At 49.5% G+C, this 22317-nt stretch overlaps 1 protein-coding gene across 9 annotated transcripts in view; it reads left to right on the forward strand.

Moving 5' to 3' along the window:
- Nucleotides 1-22317, forward strand: part of RREB1 (ras responsive element binding protein 1) — a 190340-nt gene that overhangs the window by 156281 nt on the left and 11742 nt on the right. For all 9 annotated transcript variants that reach the window (XR_007517197.1, XM_049883027.1, XM_049883000.1 and 6 more), the window contains 2 exons: nucleotides 10585-10774; nucleotides 12362-15275. Coding sequence is in view for 8 of the 9 variants with exons in the window: in XM_049883027.1 (XP_049738984.1) it covers nucleotides 10585-10774; nucleotides 12362-15275 (3104 nt within the window). In the remaining variant the exon portion in view is untranslated. The remainder of the gene's footprint in view (nucleotides 1-10584; nucleotides 10775-12361; nucleotides 15276-22317) is intronic.

Consider the following 22317-nt stretch of genomic DNA (forward strand, 5'->3'; position numbering starts at 1 on the left):
CTTTTTTTAAAATTTAACAAAAGCAAGAGATGTAGTGTTGTCTCACATGGCCAAGCGCATTTGTTGTCAAAAGAACGGATACCTGGTGCCCTGCCTAATGAGGTGTGCTGTGTGACATGTCAGTTTTCAATTCAATAACTTTTTTTTTTTTAACTTTTCTTTTGTTGTAAAGACTATTAGTAGATTTGAGTAGAACATTATTCTGTTGCATTCGAGTCCTTTGAGAATTGTGAAGTACAATTGTTAGTTGCCGTCAAATCAGCTCGGATTCACGTAGACCCCATGCACAGCCAAACAAAACATTACCTGGTCCTGTTCCATCATCATGATCATTGGTATGTTGAAGTCCATTGTTGTGGCCACTGTGTATTTTGAGTGCCTTCCAACCTAGGGGACTCGTCTTCCAGTACTGTATCAGACAGTATTCTCTTGTGATCCACGGGGTTTTCACTGGCTGATTTTTGGAAGGAGATCACCAGGCCTTTCTTCCTAGTCTTAGTCTGGAAGCTCTGCTGAAACCTGTCCACCATGGGTGACCCTGCTGGTGTTTGAAATACCAGTGGTATAACTCTCAGCATCACAGCAACACACAGGCCACCACAGTATGACAGACTAACAGATGCCTATTTAACGGGAGTCTTTCCTGACCTGTGGGAGCTGGTTCCATCTAGGCCATGGGTCCCCAGGGGACTTGGGATCAGGGTGTGGTTAGAGCTGGCTAATAGACCATATTAGCATCTCGTTCTTTTTGGCCCTGAAAAAGTCCCAGCTGATGTGCTGTGGGATTCTGTTTGGTTGATTTCAGTTTTATTTGTTGGAGGAAAAGGGACAGAGTATAGAGTGCAGAACTCATGCTTACTGTGACAGCGCCTGCCTGCACACTGTCCACTCTGTAAGCACGTGTGGATGCTCCCCTAGCCCCCAGTTGCCGTGGCCCTCATACTGCCATCTGTTCTTTTCCAACTGGTGGCCACCTTGAAACTCAGCTGACCTACCCTGCATGCTGCTGTGAGGCCCCCCGACCTGCTTGCACTGCCTGGGACCCCCACCCCACCCTCCTATCTGTGCTTCACACCATCCAGCACCCCTTCAATGGCATCACAAGTGGTGCTAAGAGGAGATGAAGTGCGGCAGTGGCTTTCCCTTCTCTGCCATTACCCAGACCCCGGCTCCGTACCCAGACCCACCCATCCCTAGCGACATGGGCTAGAGCTCTTGTACCCACTCACAGGCTCCTTCACCATGGGACAGCCTGTGGGAGGCAGGACCCCAGAGTGTGGGAGCTGGGATGTGATAAAAATCTATTCCTGGCATTCTAAATTTAAATTTCATATTCTCTTATACAGACATTTGCTAGACTGCAGATACTTAAGGTGAAACAGGCTCTTGAAGACTGCTTGTGAGTACAGAAACACTGAGGAAATAGTTTGGAGTTCACATAGCTGAGTGGAGTCCCTGGGTGGTGCAAGCGGTTAACATGCTCGGCTGCTGATGGAAAGGCTGGGGGTTGGAGTCTACTAGAGGCACCTCAGAAGAAAGGTCTAGCAATCCATTCCTGAAAAATCAGCCGTTGGAAACCCTACGAGCACAGTTCTGCTCTGACACACGTGGGGGCTCCATGAGCTGGAGTCAACTCAGCAGTGACTGGCTTAGTAGTTGAGCAGCCCTTTTGCCCCGTAAGTTGGGGTTGTGCTGGATGTCCGTCCTCATCATCCCTGTGGCTCAGATGTAATCTCACCTTTCCTGAAACTGTCCCGCGGAGCTCTTTCCTGAGAGTAAGCTATTCCAGTAGAGAATGGGGCTCTGTTAGCTTCCTAAAACGCTACGAACAGATACACTTTCCCCCAAATCCACTTTCATTTGGAAAAGTTGCCCTCAGATTCCAACAGATGACCCTCCCTGTTGCCAGGAAGTCAAGAAGGGCGGCCGCTCAGGTCTGTAGAATTTCCCTTTAGCACATTGTTAGGATCACTTGCAAAGTGACATAGTCTTACAACCCTGCCTCTCTGGCAACTCTTAAGTACAGTTTTACCGCATCTCATTATTTTGCAATGGTGCCCTTCGCTGTTTCTGGTCCCGTGGAGATGTCCCACACGGTGGCATGAGTGGAGTCCTATGTCTGTGCAACTTAACTGTTTGCACCTTAATGAAGACTGACATGCCAGCGGGAGGCCTGTGAGAAGCCTGAGAGCGGAGCCTGCCGCTGCCTCTGCAGGCTTGTCCCCACAGTCACAATGACCCCATTGTCCTTGAAGAGCTGCTGTGAAACAAGGCTGCAGGCTTGTTGAACTGGAGTGCCTGGGGCTGATAAAGGCCTATCGGCATGTTTGTGGGTGGTGGCTTTGCACACTGGTCCTATTTAAGTCTATCAGGTGCTGAGTGTGAGAGGGAGGGGGACAGTGTTGGCTGGCATTTCTCTCCTCCCCCTTCACGAGCCTTGCAGTATGCTTCTGGCTTCAGAGTAGATTTTCCTCCTGTACCACTTTTGAGCAGCTTGTTTGTGGGACAGCTACCACCACCACCACCTGGCGCCAAGGGAGCGCTAACTCATGGCAGCCGCATGTGTGTCAGTGTGCTCCATAGGCCTTTCAATGGCTCGGACTTTCCAGAAGTAGATCACCAGGTCTTTCTTCTGGGGCACCTCTGGGTAGACTCAAACTGCCAACCTCTGGGTTAGCACCTGAGCATGCTAACCATTTGTACCACCCAGGGACTGCTGTGGGGTGACATTTTCTATCTGTCCAGAATTGAGATAGGAACACCCTAGTGGAAAAAAAGACCTCTTTAAAGTGTTAAAAAGTGAAGGTGTCACTTTTGGGACTAAGGTGCACCTAATCCAAGCCATGATATTTTCAGTTGCCTCATATGCATGCAAAAGCTGGACAATGAATAAGGAAGACCAAAGAAGAGTTGATGCCTTTGAATTATGGCGTTGGCAAAGAATATCGAACATAATGTGGACTGCCAGAAAAAGGAACAAATCTGTCATGGAAGAAGTATGGCCAGAATGCTCCTTAGAAACCAGAATGGCAAAACTTCATCTCACACACTTTAGACATGTTATCAGGAGGGACCAGTCTCTGGAGAAGGACATCATGCTTGGTAAAGTCAGAGCGTCAGTGAAAAAGAGAAAGACCCTCAATGAGCGGTTTGACACGGTGTCTGCAACAGTGGGCTCAAACGCAGCAGTGATTGTGAGGATGGCATGGGACTGGGCCGTGTTTTGTCCTGTTGTACTTAGGGTTGCTGTGAGTTGGAACCAACTCGACATAACAACAGCAGTTGAGAAGGGTGGATCTAGAATTTTCTTAGAGGTGATTAGAAGGTTCTGGAGCTTGGGTGCAGGTGGAGATTTTTTGCACTTCTCTTCATAAGCTGTGGTTCTTAGAGGGGCAGGCGGCTGATGGGGAAGTGCAAAGTAGGTGTATAGGAAAGGGGGTGCCCAGGAAGGACCCCCATTTCTCTCTTTAAGCCTCAAGAGTCAACAGAGAAGTAGTTAAGATTGTTTTTGTTCTGGAGTTACAGGTTGAAGTTCAGTGGAAAGAGGGAACACATTCTTTTGAAATTAAAATTCAGTTTTTCCTGCATTTTCATGTACTTGATAAAATGGCCAAGAAATGAGTTCTTCCTGATATATGTTTTCTTTTTTTTTAACTAACAAGATAAAATGGTTACAGTTGGAATAGCACCTTGTGGTTTTCAAAGCATCTTGCTGTCTGTTATTCGCAGTGACTCCTAAGATCTTCAAAGATCTGTCCTGAGAATACAGGCTTAGAGTAGGACGGGGCAGAGGATACCAAGATGTGGGGGAAATCTCACAGGCTTGTAGCTTAAGGTGTTTCTAGATTCTAGAGTCTCAATTAATCCTCACTGGAGTGTTTTCCAAATTGCCTAATTGTGAGAGTCACCTGGTGTGCTTGTTTATGTACAGGTTCCCATCCTCTGCTTACTCTGATTTTAGAATATCTGGAGTGGGACCCGGGAATCTGCCTTTCTTTCAGGGCCACAAAGCCCAGACCTGTTGCTGTCAAGTCAATTCCGACTCATAGCAACCCTATAGGGCAGAGCAGAACTGCCCCATAGGGTTTCCAGGGAGTGGCTGGTAAATTTGAACTGCTGACCTTTGGTAGCAGCCGAGCTCTTAACCACCGTGCCAGGAGGGATCCATGCTTCACTAGAGGATCCTTATCTCTAATGTATTGGAGAAACAGTAACTGTCATGTATTGAATTATATCCCCTCCCAAAATGTGTGTATCAGTTTGGCTGAGCCAGGATTCCCAGTATTGTGTGGTTGTCCTCCATTTTGTGATTGTAATTTTACGTTAAAGGGGATTAGGGTGGGATTGTAAAACCCTTACTAAAGTCACACCCCTGACCCAGTGTAAAGGGAATTTCCCTGGGGTGTGGTCTGCACCACCTTTTATCTTACAAGAAATAAAAAGAAAGGGAAGCAAGCAGAGAGTTGGGGACCTCATACCACCAAGAAAGAACTGGGAGCAGAGCGCATCCTTTGGACCTGGGGTTCCTGCGCAGAGAAGCTTTTAGTCCAGGGGAAGATTGACGAAAAGGACTTTTTCTAGAGCCAACCGAGAGAGAAAGCCTTCCCCTGGACTTTGGCCCTTTAGCCTACTTTACTGTGAAGAAATACGTTTCTCTTTGTTAAAGCCATCCACTTGCGGTATTCCTGTTCTAGCAGCACTAGATGACTAAGACAGTAACCAATGAAGTAGGGGTGTGGTCCTTTTACAGAGCAGGCCATGGAAACACTGATGAGAGCCTGAATCTGAACATCCCCCCATTCCCCGTGTCTCTGCTCCCAGCGTCCACTACAGCCCTCCCACTGCTCCAGAGCTGCCTTCCCCCAGGGATTCAGAGCTGGTGGTCAGGTCCCAATAGTTCTGTCCTGCAGGACATGCTGTCCCTGGGTGGTACAAACAGTTGACACACTCAGCTGCTAACTGAAAGGTTAGAGGTTCGAGTCAACTAAGAGGCACCTTGGAAGAAAGGTCTGGTGATCTGCTTCTGAAAAATCAGCCATTGAAAACCCTGTAGAGCACAGTTCTACTGTGACACACATGTGGTTGCATGAGTCAGGTGGTCTGTGGGAAGCTGTGCTCTAGATGCCAGAAGCAGAGGGGTTTGAAGGTGAATAAAAGGATGGAAAAAAAAAAATTTTTTTTTTTTTAGAGGATGGAAGGGGAGGTAGACACGAAGCCATTAGTGATAGAAACTCAGTGCTATTAAAAATGCATTGTTGCAATAGAACCAAGCCAGACCCACTGCTGTCGAGTCAATGCCAACTCATAGCGACCCTGTAGGACAGAGTAGAGCTGCTCTATAGGGTTCCCAAAGCTGTAAATCTTTATGGAAGCAGGCTGCCCATCTTTCTCCCACGGAGTAGCTGGTGGGCTTGAACTGCTTACTTTTGGATAGGAGCCAAGCTCTTTAACCACTGTGCCACCAGGACTCCTCTGTTACAGTAAAGGTACCAAAACCAAAAACCCAAACCCGTTCCATCGAGTCGATTCCGATTCATAGTGACCCTATAGGACAGAGTAGAACTGAGTAGAGTACGTTGAGGCACTCTCCATTCCCTGTATAACACTTTCATGTTGGTGCCCTCACACTGAGTACACCTAGATGATAGGCTGGGCACTGGTACCATGGTCTCAGGTGTGGAGGAGGCATTCATGAAGGTCTCTGGGACGCAGGGAAAAAAAATAAGAGAGCTTTTGTATCATCCTTTTAAAATTTTCTGGTTTTATATTTTATAGTATGCTTAAATTGTGTCCACATACATAAACACATTTAAAAATAAACACCCATTGCCATTGTCAGTTCTGACTCATGGCAACCCCATGTGTAACAGTAGAACTGCTCCATAGGCTTTCCTTGGCTGTGTTCTTTATGGCAACAGATCGCCAGGACTTCTTCCATGGTGCTTCTGGGTGGGTTCGAACTGCCAACCTTTAGATCAGCAGATAAGTGCAAACTGTACCACTGAGGGATTGTAAATACCTACACATATAAATATGTGTGCATACACATACATGTATACGTTCAACACACCTTTACACAAAATTATATGCATGCATAACTATATACGTATACACACATGCATAGCTATACACATATATACATATGCACACATTTCTCTGTTAATAAACAACAAGTCTGTGTGGAATAAATGTTCAAGTTTTTTTTTTTTTTTACTGATAAGGGGTTGCCCACTTCAAAAAGTTGGAGACTGTTTCGCAGGCCCTCCTCCTCCCTTCTGCTGGTAACTGGCGTGCTTACCGAGAGTCAGTATATTTTCTTCCCAAGCCTGCGTATGTCAGCAATACTAACCATCATTTGCAATAATTATTAAATTTTATATAAGCCAATGAAATGTTGTCTTAAAAATGAGTAGTGTCTGTGGAAACTAAGTTGGAAAGACTTGTTTACAGCCCAAATTGGACAGTATTTAGGGTGGGCAAGAATACTGTGAAGAGTTGCAAGAAATAATCATAAAAATCTAGGACTCAGCCTTAGCTTGGTCTGCAGAAATCCAAGTTCTTGCTCTACTGTAACTAGAAATCAGAGATGATGCGTTCTGAGTGTGATTTATGCAGAAAAGACCACACAAAAGTTCAGTCAGAGGAACCCGACTCAAAGGAAAATCCTCTATGCCGCATGTATGTATTCTAAGCTAAATCACATATTTCAGGTGTTTCTGAATTATTGTGAGCCCTACCTTTAACTGACTTTGATTAACTGACCAGTTCCCAGCCTGTCTGCAAAGCGTACGCCTGGCTGTCTGCACAGGAGAGGTGTTCCAGGGACATGTACTCGACCGGTCACATTGCTTCTTTGTGTGTATGTGTCAATGGAACTTTATCTGGTACATTGTAGACACTTGGGTTTGCTTGGGTGAACAAGAGACAAATCAATGACGTCTTTCCACTTACTCCCTTGATGTTCTATTATGAGGTCCAGCTTTGTCTACCTCAGTTTATAGTCAGATATGTGGAGTGGTATTGTGGGATGGTGAAATGATTACTCAGAATGTCCTCACCCTGTCTTTGTCCCTTAATACATTGAAAGCCCAGGTCTGTAATACTTTAGAACATTTCTAATCCACAACCAATCGTGGTGGGGGTGCAGGACCCAGTAGCATTCCTTCTGTTGTGCACGGGGTCGCCATGATCGAAGTCGGCTCAAGAGTAACAACAGAACACTTCAGAGAATCCATGCGTCTACTGACTTTTTTAAAAATAATATTCAACTGAGTTTTTGGTGAAAGTTTACACAGCAAGTTGGGTTCCCTTTTGACAGTTTCCACATAAATTGTTCAGTGACGTTAGTTACATTTATCACAGCGTGTCAGCATTCTCTTTAATTGTATTCAGTTTCGTCCGTCTCTAGTACTCTGGTTTCCCTGCCTCCTTATTTTCTCATCTTTGCTTTTGAGAAATTGTCAACCTTTTGCTCTCATACTGATGGTTTTTAAGTAGGGCACCAATCTTACGGGTAATATCCTTTATTTTGTGTGTGTGCCACTCTGCTGTTTTGCCAAAAGGTGATCTCAGGAGATAGGCACAGGTCTAGGTTTAAAGAGTATCAGGGCGATAGTCTCAGGGAGCCTCTCTTCTCTACTGCTCCAGTTTGTCTTTTTTTTTTTAATAAGAATTTGAGTCCAGTCACATTGTTTCTTGCTAAAGCCACTATCTCCCTGGGTTGTTAGAGTGACGTGAGCTTAGGTGTCTGTTGCAATGTCCCAGCATCCAGGATACTACCCAAACTAGTGAAAATTAATGTAAAGTACTCTGCAGATATTTCACACAGAGTATATACCAAAACCAACCAAAGTTGATTCTGACTCATAGCGACCCCAGAGGCTCTTCAAGGCTGTACATCTTCACAGAAGCAGACTGCCACATCTTTCTCCCGTGGAGCCAGTGGTGGCCTGGCACCACCAACCTTTCAGTTGAGCAGTCAGTTGTTTTAACCACTGTGCTACCAGGGCTCCTTACAGAGTGTATAGTAAATGCTAATTGTTATTTCAGGAAGAATGGGGTATTGTTGACTTCTGTTGAAAAATGCCCATAAGACCTTCTGAGTGACAGGTTTCTACTCTCTTCACACTCGTTTTCCCTTTTTCTCACTTTTCAGGCAAGGCACAGCCCAGCTTTCCTTTCCCCAGCTCTCTGATCCTCACCTTAGTTCACAGTTCTGACAGGACAGGGGAGGGATGGTCACTCTGATGACGTGAGGATTGCCAGGGACCAGGGCCGGGGAGAGGGAGGAGGTGTGTGGACAGGGCTGTAAGAACTTCAGCCCTTACGGTGTTTTGTTGTTGTTACTGTTAGCTGCCGCCCAGTCTGCCCCAGCTCATGGCAACCAGTGCACAGTGGAACAAAACACTACCAGGCCCTGTGCCATCCCGTGATGGGTCACAGATCAGACCGTTGTGATCTATAGGCTGATTTTCAGAAGTTGATCACCAGGCTTTTCCTCCTCATCTGTCTTAGTCTAGAAACTCCACTGAAACCTGTTCAGCATCGTAGCAACACACAAGCCCCCATTGACAGGTGGGTGGTGGCTACACATGAGGTGCATTAGCTGGGAATCAAACCCAGGCCTCCCACATGGAAGGCGAGAATTCTACCACTGAACCACCTCCACCCTCCTTGAGGTGCTCTGGGTTATCTGATCCACCCCTTACCCAAAGTTTTTATCCTAGTTGGTGAGCTAAGCAGAGTTCCCTAAAAGGAGTTAGAATGGATTGTGGGCACTGGTATTCTAAATTTAATTGGATGATGACAGGAATTTTGACAAGGAGATGCTAACAGTGGAGATAGATGGGTTGATACACAGCAGGACAGCACTGTGCTATGTCCTGCCCTGAAGAGACCAGGAAAGTCGTGGTGAGCGTTCCTGGCACCTATTGCTTTCAGCGCATAATGAAAACAAGCTCAGTGACTTCACGGGTGATGTCTTTATCTCTTGATTTCCAGAGAATTCCAAAGCAAAAAAGTTTCCATTAAGGTTTATGCAGCACAAACTTAGGCAGGTGACTTTGGACCTCCGTGCTTCAGGTTCTGTATCTGTGAAACAATAGTGCTAGTTACCTATGGTGGAGGGTTTCATGGGGTCAGATGCGTCTATACAGGTAAATACTAGGGATGATACTGAGCACACAGCAAGCTCTCAGTAGCTGGTTCATGAGTCCAGGTAAAGCCAATAGAACTTTCCGTGATGACAAGAATATTCTGTATCTACGCTGCCTGGCACGCTTTCGAGCCCTTGAAACCAGGCTAGTGTGACAGGAATTTTAATTCATTTAAATTTAATAGCCACATGTGGCTCATGGCTGCTATGCTCAGTGCAGGTCTAGAGCTATCATAATTATGTCGCTTTTTAACAGAGTTCTCAGAGCCCCTGGGGAGTGTCAGTGGTTAATATACTTGGCTGCTAACAGGAAGGTTGGCAGATTGAGTCCACCCAGAGGCTCCTCAGAAGAAAGCCTGGCGATCTACTTCCCAAAATCAGCCATCAAAAACCCTATGGAGTCCAGTTCTACTCTGTCACACGTGGGGTCATCCTGAGTTGGAATTAACTCAACAGCAGCTGGTTTAATGTGGTTCTCAGTAAAGTCATACAGAAAGACCCTGGTATCGCAAGTGGTGACAGCATTATAAACGATGTGTGTTATGGGTCTGATAACAACATTTCAGGTGTAGAAGGTAGCATATAAAGTGAAGCATAGTGATCTTTAAATGGACTGCCATTTGCAAGAGTCTCTCAAGGAGGAGAGACAGCCTTATGGTAGGTGTGGGCAGGAGTATGACTAGAAGTCCATCAGTCCTGGTCTCAGTTGTCTTTGCATCTCACTGGCTATGTGACCTCGGTCATCTCATTTAACAGTTTGAGCCTCAGCGTTTTCATCTGTAGCATGGGAGTCATGCTGCTGTCTGCCTGCCTGCCAGGACTGGCGTGTAGGCTGCAGAGGGCCTTACGGCTCGTCCATGTTTGATAAATGGAAGTTCCTATGACTTTCCAGATAAGGATGGTGGTAATGTCAGGATTCCATACTTAGGCACTATCACTTGCTACTAATTCAGTTGGAGAATTTAATTATCATTTTACCCTCTTCTGATACTGGAGACGCTGACCTGATTGCTGTAGATGTTGGTACTTGTATGCCTTTTTGACTTTTAACCGTTTAAACTAATTAGGCTCCATTGGGCTGAGGGTGGGGGAAGACAAACAATCACCGTGTGTTGTGTGGCTTGGGCAAGAACAGGACGGTCTGCAGCAGGGGCTTCCAGTTCTCGTCCCTTCACGTGCAAACGCACACTTTGGACATTCAGGCCATATTTACATATTACGCTTTCGGCAAAGATTTTGTATCCAGAAGTTGGTAAGATATCATTTTTTATTTTAAAAGGAAAGAGGTGAGTTTTTTGGTACTGACCATGAGCAAACTGGCTTCTGGGTGTTCTACCATCCTTATTTTTCTCAGTTGAAAATAAAGTGACAAAGTCTAATGAAGCTCTGGCTTAGGTACCGCCTTCTGTCTTGTCTCTTTCCTCTCCTAGATGTGACATTTGCTGTGTCACCTTTCGAACACATCGAGGATTGCTACGCCACAACGCATTTGTCCACAAGCAGCTGCCAAGAGACGCAATGGGGAGGCCGTTCATACAGAACAACCCTTTAATTTCCGCGGGCTTCCATGACTTGGGGTTCACTGACTTCTCCTGTCGGAAGTTTCCCCGCATTTCTCAGGTATTCTGAGCCCTCGACAAGTCCCCCCATCCACACCCTTGCGCTGAACTTTCTCTCCCCAAGGGCTTCTTTTCCTTAAAAGGTCCGCTCTGTTTTGTGTTTTCTCTTTCAATTCCACTTTGCCCTTCCAGCCTTCATTTGGTCATTGGGTTCAGAGGGGAGGGTGGTTTTTTATTTTGTGTTGAATCTCACGTCAGTGTGAGTGTGAGTCTGGATCACCAAAGCTTTTTGCACATGTTTGGGGAATTTGGATTTAAATTTGTAAATTGTTCACCACGATTACCCCAGCCCTATCTTAGCTTGAATTTGTCATTTTTAAATCCTTTCCTTAATACCTGCATTCAAAAAAACCAACAAAAACAAAAAAGACCATTACTGTCAAGTCATTTCCAACTCACCACAGCCTCATGTGTTACAGAGTAGAGAGAGCTGCTCCATAGAATTTTCTCGACTGTAATCTTCACAGAAGCAGTTGGCCAGGCCTTCCTTCCTTGGTGCTTCTGTGTGCTTTTGAACTGCCAGTCTTTCAGCTAGTAGCTGAGTGTAACCATTTGCATCACCCAGGGACCTTAATATTTGTATTACAGCTAGATATTTCCAGCACTGTAGTTTCTATTAAAAATGATTCAGGTCATCATTGACCTGAACAAGAAGAGAGCTGTGTTTGTTCTCTGTTTATAAGGCAACTGCTAAAGCTGCTTTGAAGCAAAAGGTATCGATAGTAAATTCCCAGCACCTGGAAGGCTCCCAGGTGCCCCTTCCTGGGCACTTCTCTCTCCACGACCACAGAGGTCTCTGTCCATCTGATCTCTGTCACCATCAGTTAGTTTTGCAAGGTACTCATTTTTGAAAAGAAAGTTGATTCCACCTCCATGCAGTTGTTACCTAGCTGTGGTGCGGTGCTTCCTTGGAGAGAGTCCCTGGGAATCGATATTATTCGTCAAACAAATGTGATTTTTTTTTTTAGTTGTGGTAAAAATACCTAGAACAAAACATTTGCCAATCCAGCCTTTTTTACGCGTACAGTTTGGTGACATTGATTACTTTCTCTGTGTTGCACATCCATCGCCACTGCCTGCTTCCACGTTTTTCCCTCACCCTTAACAGAAACTCGTGTCGCCTAAGCAGTAACTCCCGTCCTCATCCTGCCTGCCCTGGTGCCCACTCATCAGCTTTGGTTTCTGTATACTTCCCTGTGCTAGATTTCATTTAGTGGCATCATAAAATGTCCTTTGTGGCTGACTTACGGAGCCCTGGTGGCGTGGTGGTTAAGAGCTACGGTAAGCTATGGCTGCTAACCAAAAGGTCAGCAGTTCGAATGCACTGGCCGCTCCTTGAAAACTCTATGGAGCAGTTCTACTCTGTCCTATAGGGTCGCTGAGTTGGAATTGACAGCAACAGGTTTGGTTTTTGTTTTAACTCAGCGTAACCAAATGTGATTTTTTAAATGTAGCCTTACGTACTCCATCCAGAGGTCAGCAAGCAGGGGTTATGAGAGAGGTTGGATGCTGGGAAAGTGGTGAGATACTTTCTGCACCTCGGTTTCATGATTTTTAACATTCTCCTTTACCCCGGGGTCTGGTGCAGGCCTGGTGTGAAGCAAACCTGCGGCGGTGTATCAGCGAACAACACCGCTTCGTCTGCGAGACCTGCGACAAGGCATTCCCCATGTCCTCCTCACTTGCCCTGCACCGGCAGATCCATGGCGCCGGAGACCCGGGGCAGGAGAAGCCACAGGCTGACCCCCTGGCTGGGGATGTACTCGACCAGAAGGTCTTCCTGGCCTTGCTGGGCCTGCAGCACACCAAAGATGCGAAGCCCAGCCACGCCGAGGAGCCGCCGCTGAACGACAACCAAGCCATCCAGCTCGAGACACTCAGGTGCCAGCTACCTCAGGAGCCCGCCTGCACCAGTCTGCTGAGTCTGTCCCCGTTTGAGGCCACCTCCCTGGGTGGCCCACTCGCTGTCCTCCCAGCCACCAAGGAGAGCATGAAGCATCTGTCCCTGCAGCCCTTCCAGAGGGGTTTCATCATCCAGCCCGACAGCAGTATTGTGGTCAAGCCCATCTCCAGTGAGTCAGCCATCGAGCTGGCCGACATCCAGCAGATCCTGAAGATGGCCTCTTCAGCACCCCCCCAGATCAGTCTTCCATCACTTTCCAAGGCCCCAGCCACCCCCATGCAGGCCATCTTCAAGCACATGCCCCCACTGAAGCCAAAGCCCCTGGTCACGCCACGCACGGTGGTGGCCACCTCCACGCCCCCGCCCCTCGTCAGTGCCCAGCAGGCCTCCCCGGGCTGCATCAGTCCCAGCCTACCCCCTCCGCCACTCAAGCTGCTCAAGGGCTCGGTGGAGGCCACCTCCAATGCCCACCTGCAGTCCAAGTCCGGGGCCCAGTCCAACGCCTCCACGCAGCTCTTCCTGCAGCCTCGGGCAGAGCTGCTAGGCCAGCCTGAGATGAAGACGCAGCTGGAGCAGGACAGCATCATCGAGGCGCTGCTGCCCCTGAGCATGGAGGCCAAGATCAAGCAGGAGATCACAGAAGGTGACCTCAAGGCCCTCATGGCAGGGCCTGCCGGCAAGAAGACGCCTGCCATGCGCAAGGTCCTGTACCCCTGCCGCTTCTGCAACCAGGTGTTCGCCTTCTCAGGGGTGCTGCGCGCCCACGTGCGCTCCCACCTAGGCATCTCCCCATACCAGTGCAACATCTGCGACTATATCGCCGCCGACAAGGCCGCCCTCATCCGCCACCTGCGCACGCACAGCGGGGAGCGGCCCTACATCTGCAAGATCTGCCACTACCCCTTCACCGTGAAGGCCAACTGTGAGCGGCACCTGCGCAAGAAGCACCTCAAGGCCACCCGCAAGGACATCGAGAAGAACATCGAGTACGTGACCAGCAGCGCCGCCGAGATGGTGGATGCCTTCTGCACCCCGGACACGGTGTGCCGGCTCTGCGGCGAGGACCTGAAGCACTACCGGGCGCTGCGTATCCACATGCGGGCCCACTGTGGCCGCAGCCTGGGCGGCTGCCAGAAGGCCCGCAAGCCGTTCGAGTGCAAGGAGTGCAGCTCGGCCTTCACGGCCAAGCGCAACTGCGTCCACCACATCCTGAAGCAGCACCTGCACGTGCCCGAGCACGAGATCGAGAGCTACGTCCTGGCCGCCGACGGCGCCGGGGGCCCTGCTGACGGGCCGGCCACAGAGGCCGCCGGCACGGCGGAGGAGGGCAGCGGCGGTGCCTCGGCGGACCGGAAGCCCATCGCAGCCTTCCTGGAGGCCCAGAACGGCTTCCTGCACGGAGGCCCTGCCGCAGCCCCCCACGTCTCCGTCAAGCTGGAGCCCACCAGCAGCTTTGCGGCAGACTTCAACGAGCCCCTTGACTTCTCCCAGAAAGGCCTGGCCCTGGTCCACGTGAAGCAGGAGGGCGCTGCCTCCTTCCTTGGCCCCTCTGCCCTGGCGCCCTACGACTGCTCCATGGAGCCCATTGACCTCTCCATCCCCAAGAATCCCAGGAGAGGAGACAAGGACACGGCTGCTCCTGGTGAGGCCGGGAAGCCTGAGCAGGAGCCCCAAGACAGTGAGCAGCCCCTGGCCTGCCCGCCCCCATGCCCCACCCTGCCAGGGGTGTTTGGGCCCAGTGGGAGCCTGGACAAGCCCGCAACCCCAGGGCTGGCCGCCTCGACAGCACCCCTCCGGGAGGCCCCCACTCAGGCCCTGCAGGGCCCCCTGCAGCTTGCTGTCCCCATCTACTCTTCAGCCCTCGTGAATAGCTCACCCCTCCTGGGCAACCCCACCCTCCTCAGCGGCCCAGCCCTGCTGCGGCCGCTGCGCCCCAAGCCACCCCTGCTCTTGCCAAAGCCCCCTGTGACAGAGGAACTGCCTCCGCTGGCCTCCATTGCCCAGATCATCTCCTCCGTGTCCTCAGCCCCCACGCTGCTGAAGACCAAGGGGGCCGAGCCAGGGCCTGCCAGCGCCAGCATCGGCCCCGCAGTCCCTGAGACCGGGGGGGGCACCATACCCAAAGCTGCCCCCACCCCCACTGACACCACCAGCCTACACGAGTCCGGGGACCCGCCCCCGACAGCCACCAGCCCTGAGGCCACCTCTCCCACCGAGCAGGGGCCAGCTGGCACATCTAAGAAGAGGGGCCGGAAGAAAGGTGCGAGGAGCCGGCCCAGGGTCAGCGGTGGCAGCAATGTGGACCTGGACTCCAGTGGGGAGTTTGCCAGCATTGAGAAGATGCTGGCCACCACTGACACCAACAAGTTCAGTCCGTTCCTGCAGAGTGCCGAGGACGACGTGCAGGAGGAGGGGGCCACAGCCTCGGCTGATCCCCATGGGCCCAGCGACGAGGAGCAGGCCAGCCCCCCTGAGGACAAGGGGCTGAGGGCCAGGCGGAACTCCTACGCCAACTGCCTGCAGAAGATCAGCTGCCCCCACTGCCCCCGGGTCTTTCCATGGGCCAGCTCCCTGCAGAGACACATGCTCACACACACAGGTAAGAGGCCGCTTCCCAGCAGGGCACCACACAGTGGGGGCGGGAGACTCGGCGGTGGGGGGCCTTTTCCCACAGCCTGTCCCCATCTTCTCTCTGCCTGGTCTCAGAAGCAGAGGGCTTGCCTGGCGATGCTCTGATGGTCCCTGTGTACTCTTAGTAACCAGAATGACCATTTTGACCAGGTCGTTGACCAGAATGGCCTTCTGTCCTGTGTCTGAGCCCTCCATGGACAACTGTTGTTGCAGTGAGATGTTCAGGTGTGTTAGTGAAAGTGAGCATAGGCTGGGCAGAATCCCTCGCTTCCATTGGCCCTGTGCTCTCTCCCCAGAAGGGCTGAGCCCAGGCAGCAGCCAGGAGGAGGAGGGGACTTTACGTTAATGTGATGGAGCATAATGGGCTCTGGGCTGCTCACTGAGGCAGCCGCACTTTCTCGCTCCTTATGGAAACCGGGGGCAGATGGTGTTGGGGCTTTATTGAATTATATTTATGCAGAAATTGTCAGCTGCTCCAGGGATAAATAATAGTCTAAGCACCGGGCTTAAACAGCCAGAGAGATAGCCCACAGGTGGAAACGCTCTCAGGAGGCTCTGAGAAGCCCAGGGGAGACTCTCTCCACTGAATGAGGTAGAACAGTGTAAGGAAGGTCCTGGGCTGTCCTTGGGAGCAGGAATGTGCCCAGAGGAGACTGGAAGGGAAGAGCCCCTGTTGAGTCGTGGGTAGGAGGGTTGGGGGTTTCCCAAAGTTGCACCAGCCATAGGATTGCTCTGTGGATGCCAGCCTTCCTTGCTAGTGGGGTGGGGCCTGGAACCCAGGAATCAAGTGGTAGAAGGCAGGATCGAGTCAGCAGTGCCAGTCAACAGAGAGATCCTTTAACTGGAGTCAGAGTTTCTAGATTCATGAAGCATAGGCTGTGTTTGCAGGCCGCCGTTCTCCTTCCTGTTGAAATCACTTGAACCTAAGAGAGTAGAATAGTAATTTTAATGATAGGAAGACAGGGTTCAAAGAGAAGGTGCCCCACACAGCGGTCTCGTCTTCTTCCCTTTTGGGTGACATCTGTGTGTCCCAGCAGAGCGTCTGTGGAGAAGTTAGTATTTCTGCAGATGGCCCGGATCTAATTATCAGCCTGGCTCTTGCCCTCCGTCACCACTCTCCTCGCTCCCTGCTGAAGCCAGCCTCCCTGTCCACCCATCTTCAGCTCAGCCCTGGGTCCCCATCCACCCGTCTTCAGCTCGGCCCCGGATCCCCGTCCACCCGTCTTCAACTCAGCCCTGGGCTGGGCAGATGGTGCGCGCAGGTCCCTTGGATGGGGGCGTTTATCCTTGGACATTCTCCTGACCATCCCTAAGCCAAGGGAGTGGCCAGTGTTTCCTCTCGAGAGCTGTGCCCATGTCTTTGCTGATGCCCCGTGTAAGTTCCTACACACAAACCAGCCGTTGTGATTGTCTGGCGTTTGAATGCTAAAATGTCATGGTCAGTTTAAAATTTGGCAGGGTTGGAAACAGAGCAAGGAGGAAGGAGGTTTGCTGAGGAAGGCAGTGATACTGTGGGGTAGGGTGGACGTAAGTATGGAGACACTGCGTCGTCTCCTTCAAAGTCATGGTAACGTAAGAGACGTGTCGGCTTGGGCCCAGCTCACATATGTTCTTGTGCCTGGGACTGTGGGCCTTGACCTAGACAAGGGGAGCATTCAGGGTTGGCAGAGAAGCCTTTTAGAGCTAGTCTGTGAGGGTGATGTTGTCCCCATTTTGCCAGGAAGAAGTTGAGGCTTGCAGAGGCTAAGTCACTTGCCCAAGTCCTATGGGGAATAAGAGGTGGAACTAGAAGTCAAAGGCAGAACCAAGTTCTCTGCAGCTGTGCCCGTGGTCAGGGTGCATGTGGCCTGCGGAGCCTCTGTCAAGGTATAGAGAGAGTCCTGTCATCTTTTCACCTAGGTCCTGACACATCCTGCATGCAACAGACTTGGAAGTGGTTTGAGATGCGCGTAAAACACAGATCTAAAGGAGAATATTAAAGACCTAATACTGACATTTCTGTTAATTACAGGCCTAGAAACCGTGTAAGGGTTTGCACCCACGAGGCTGTGTACACTTGCTCTGTGTGTTTGGATGTCACTGCTTTCGTTCCAAGAACAATCTCACTGACATCTTTGTTAAATCTTGTTATAAAGCACTTAGTCCCTGGGTGGTGCAAACAGATAATGCACTCAGCAGCTAACCAAAAGGTTGGCAGCTTGAGTCCACCCAGTGGCACCTAGGAAGAAAGGTGATCTTCCAAAAAATCAGCCACTGAAAACCCAGTGGAGCACAGTTCTACTCTGAAACACATGGGGTCACCACGAGTCAGTGTCAGCTCGTCACCAACTACTACAAAGCACTTGGCGATGTTTGGTTCTGTGTTAAGACATTTTCATTCATCAAGCGTTAGGGCTGGAAGGAACCCAGGAAATCAGCTAATCCAGTCCGCTCTGCACAGACCTACCATTTTCCTGGTGGAACGTTCTGCTGTTGGAGAATCTCAGAGCTGAGTTTTCCTCCCACCTAATTCTCTGTGAGAGATGCTGCCTACAGAATCTTTGAAAGAAGACTTAAGGTGTTCAAAACCAAATCGTTGCCACAGAGTGATTCCAATTTGTGGCAACCCCATGTGTTACAGAGTAGAACTGCTCCATAGGGTTTTCTTGGCTGTAATCTTTACGGAAGCAAATAGCCAGGTGTCACTGGGTGGGTTTGAACCTCCAACCTTGAGGTTAGTAGTTGAGCACAAACCGTGTGCCCCACCCAGGGGCCATAGGCGTACGTTTTAAGAGGACATAAATTAAACATTGACTTTGAATCTGCCCTGTCAACAAAGGTGTCATATAGGGAAGAGGAGGTATTTTTAATTGTAGTATTAAAGTCTAGCTGGGTTTTGGCCAGGTTCAGATTGCACTGAAGTTAGAAGTCTGCATCTTGAGAGGGGCCTTCTCCTGGCCTCTCGGCCAGTGCAAGGACTCATTGTGACGTCTGTGCTTTGTCTCACAGACGTGCTGTCCCCATACCCACCCCCAGAACAGGTAGCGGTAGGTAGACCAGGTGTTAAGCAGGATTCACCAGCTTGCTGAGGGCCTGGAGTAGACAGCGGCAGCCATCTCTGAGGCTCAGGTTCCAGGAATTGTGTTTAAATGAGGAAGCTGGCGGTCTGTGTCATTTTCATATCCCCAGCTGCTCTCTGCTCACACAGCTGAATTTCCTCCTTCCATTCCCTGCCTGCACCGCCTCCTCACCCATGGCTTCCTGTCAAGCAGGAACAGTTCCTGGTTCCTCACCTCTTTGCCTGAACCGTGTCAACACTTCAGGAGAGAGCCCTGCACTGTTCTTTCTCCCCCTCCTCAGCACCTCATGGGTTTGTAAGGGCACGGGTGGAGAAGAGAGTGCCAGAGAACAGGGCCAGTGCCTCTCAGCCTCTGCTCTTTGCTTCCTCCTTCCCCTTCCTCCTCTTCACAAGATGAAGTGTTTGGGACTGTGATGGCGGAGATTGCCAGTTGCCACATCCTGGGCTCCCCAGCCTCCCTCAGGTTTCTCACAGTTTTATTCCCTTCTCTTTGCCAGCTTGGGGTTCTCTCCACCCACCAAGCATCAGAGTGAAAATCAGTAAGATTTCCAAATGTTGGTGTGGAAAGCACTTCTGGTACCACTTGTACTTGGCCACTGTCACGCAGGCCCACGCATGCGCCTCTCCCAGGCACAGAAAGAGCCGACCGCAAGGGGGGACGATGGAGAGAGAGAGGTCTGAGGGGCGGAAGCCGCCTCATCTCATTTTTAGAAGGCACCTGTAAGGTTTGCCTCTGTAATGTTGACCCACTCTTCTTACCCTGATTCTCCTTGGAAAATGAGCAAAACTTTAAAAATGCGGTCACTCCTGTTTTTCTGATCGTCTGATGGGGAGCTCATTACCTAATCATCAGACTTGTGTGTGTGTGTGTACGCTCTTCATCTTTTATTATGGTAAAAATGTGTATAACAAAATTTACCATTTTAACCACTTCTGGATGTACAGTTCAGTGGCGTTAAGTGCGTTTAGTGTTAGGCAACCATCACCACTATCTGTTTCGAGATCTTTTCCATCACCCCAAATAGAAACTCAGTGCCCCTTAGACAGTAACTCTTGTTCTCACCTCCAGCTCCTGGTGATCTGTAATCTACTTCCTGTCTATCCATTTGCCTATTCTAGGTATTTCATACAGTATTTGTCCTGTTGTATATTTTGCTGAGCATAGAGTCTTCAGGGTTCACCAAGCTTATTCCTACTATTCACTTTCTGACCCAGTGCCTGCCAGATGGTACAGCTGAGTATAAAACTCTGTCTTCATTTTTTGTCTGTTCTGTGAGAGTCAGAATTGGCTGGCTGGTGCTTTTAATGTCCCCAGTGGGGCAGGTCATAGGTTTTTGGAGCAAAGGTACTGTGGTTGCAGGTACTTTTAAAAACACCCCTGCCAAGGCAGGAGTTGGTGGCAGTCATCAAATAAATAAAATTATTTGTTTCTTTACATATAGTTTAGCCATCGACAAGGTTTTTTTTAAGCCTGTAATGTTATAAAATACAAAAAGGCTAATGTGTTCCTACGTACTGGGAACCCAGTGAGCACAATACTAGCTACAGAACAAGGCCTGCACGGTGACATGGGGACTTTTAATGACTCTGTGTTAGCTGTTGCTTTGGGGACCTCCATAACTGATACATTGTGTGGCTGTCGTTGAATTGTTTTCTGAATTTAGCATTATTAATCTTCCTCATAGGGCCCTGGAGGCAAAACAACTAAGCACTTGGCTGCTAACAAAGGTTGGTGGTTTGAACCCACCCAGCAGCTTCGCAGAAAACAGACCTGGCGATCTGCTCCCATAAAGATTCCAAACCAAAACCTGTTGCCGTTGTGTCGATTCTGACTCATAGCGACCCTATAGATTAGAGCTTAGGAAACCCTGTGGGGTAGTTCTGCTCTGTCACGTGGGGTCACTAGGAGTCCGAACCAACTCAGCGGCACCTAATCACAGCAGTCTTCATTATGGAACATCAGTCTGTCCAGACCAACTGTAAAAGCAAAGCACTTAGCAGTGTGAAAATTACCGGGAAACTGTGTAATCCATGGAAGCGGGGAAGCAGTCACTTTCTTTGAAATCAAGAATCCTCTCTACCTGACTCTGTCCCTCTCTATCTTGCGTTACATGAAGAAGTTCTGATGTTGCCTTTTGAGGATAAACTGTTAAAAGGAAAAGCATTTTTTTCTTACTTAAACTGGGGCCAAATGGTCATTAAATATTGGGTACAATTTTTAGTGGAAAGCCGGAATTTGAAGGTTGCACAGTAAAGGTTAAAATCCTTGACTGCTAGCTTTCATGCAGAAGCGTGATGATTTTTTTAAATTCACGCTAAATTTTTAAATTACAGAAATTTAAAGAAATAATTATAGCAGAAAGCCCCTACTGAGCTTTGTGAAAGAAAACCTGGCGGGGTGGGGTGGGGTGGGTTCTCAGGCGCCAGGGTGCTTTAGCGTCTGTCAGGTAGCTTCTTCAAAGTCCTGGTGCCAGACGCCCCTTGTGGTTCCCTGAGTCTCTGCTCGCTGCTTGTTCCTGACATCCGTATTTTTAAAAAAGCCCCACTGATGACTGGGGAGTAAACGCCCCTTTCTTTTAAGACTTGATGGCAGGACTTGGCGGTGCTGTTGGTTGTTCGGGGTGCTGTGTTGCACGCTGATTGCACTCTGTGAATGACGCCCACTGGACTTGTGCAGTGTGCTTACTCCTGCCCCCAGAAAATAACGCGGCCCCTCGGCTAACTCGGGCAAGAGGCCAGCTCTGTCCCCTGGCGAGGGCTCTCTGGCTCCTGCCTGCAGGGCAGTCCACACGACTCTAAGGTAAGGCTGATGTATGTTTGAAGGGAGCCACGCTGCAGCACTTGGCCGCCAGCCTTTGATGAGGGCGATGCCAAGGTTGCCATATGGAAGCACAGGGCTGCAGTGTGAAAGTCCTGTGTGTTATTAATATACCAAACCTTTCTCCTGCAGAATCAGAAAGGAGAACCTTAGAATCCAGTGATGGGTTGGGGAGGGAGAGAAGAATCTGGTGACACAGTAAACAGTAACCCACCACCTTCTCTCCTGAAGCCCCCAGTCTCTAGCGTCCACCCCCTTCCTTCCTCTCCACACTCTAACCCCCTCTGCCCTTACCCTTTCCTCTCCCTCGTGCCCATCCAGGTAGACAAATTGAAGGGGAGTCTTGCATTCTGAAACATCACGTTATAGTACAGAAAGAATCCAAATAAGAAAGGAGCATAAACAAAACAAGCCAGAGAAAGGGGAGGGGAGAGGGGAGGGATCGTTTCCTCTGGGTTTGCCCCATTTGTAGAGTTGGGAGGACAGTAAGAGAATGGGGTGGGCAAGGCCAGGGCAGGACTTGGACCCCGTTGGTTCCCAGAGGAGTGCTTGTGAGCTAGTGCAGCCCCGGATCTTCACTGGTGACTTAGTTACTACCCAGCAGGAGCTCAGTGCAAGGGAACAAAGAACCTTTAATGCTGCGAGGAGCGCTCCTCCTCCAGACTGGGTAGGACCACAGTAACCTAGGGCAGGTGTCACTGGCAGATGAGTCAGGCCTCAGCAGCCCTGGGAAGTCGGAGCTCACAGCTTCTAGTGGGTGTGTGGAGTGACCAGAGCCACCCAGCCCCTGGGGAGCCAGAGCTCAGCTCCCCCGGCTGCCTGACTTCTCCCAAGGGGAATGATACCCAGGAGCTAAATATTCCTCCCAGAGGGCGGAGTTCTCAAAATTGTTAATAAGCATCTTTTACTTTTGATACAGTATAGGTGTTTTTTAGCCAGGCTCCAAAATCCCTTCACTTGTACTTGCATTCTCTGTTGTCGTTATTTACATCTTTAATTGTAATGCCATTGTATGTCATTTGTATAAACATGTATGTCTCAGTTTCATTGTTAAATTTCTTTCAGTACTTTGAGGACAGAAACTCATTCCGTTCCACTCAGGATAAGGAAAATGATCACTTTAGTCATCGGTGT

This window comes from Elephas maximus, chromosome 1, assembly GCF_024166365.1.
Source record: "Elephas maximus indicus isolate mEleMax1 chromosome 1, mEleMax1 primary haplotype, whole genome shotgun sequence".
Taxonomy (NCBI): Eukaryota; Metazoa; Chordata; class Mammalia; order Proboscidea; family Elephantidae; genus Elephas; species Elephas maximus.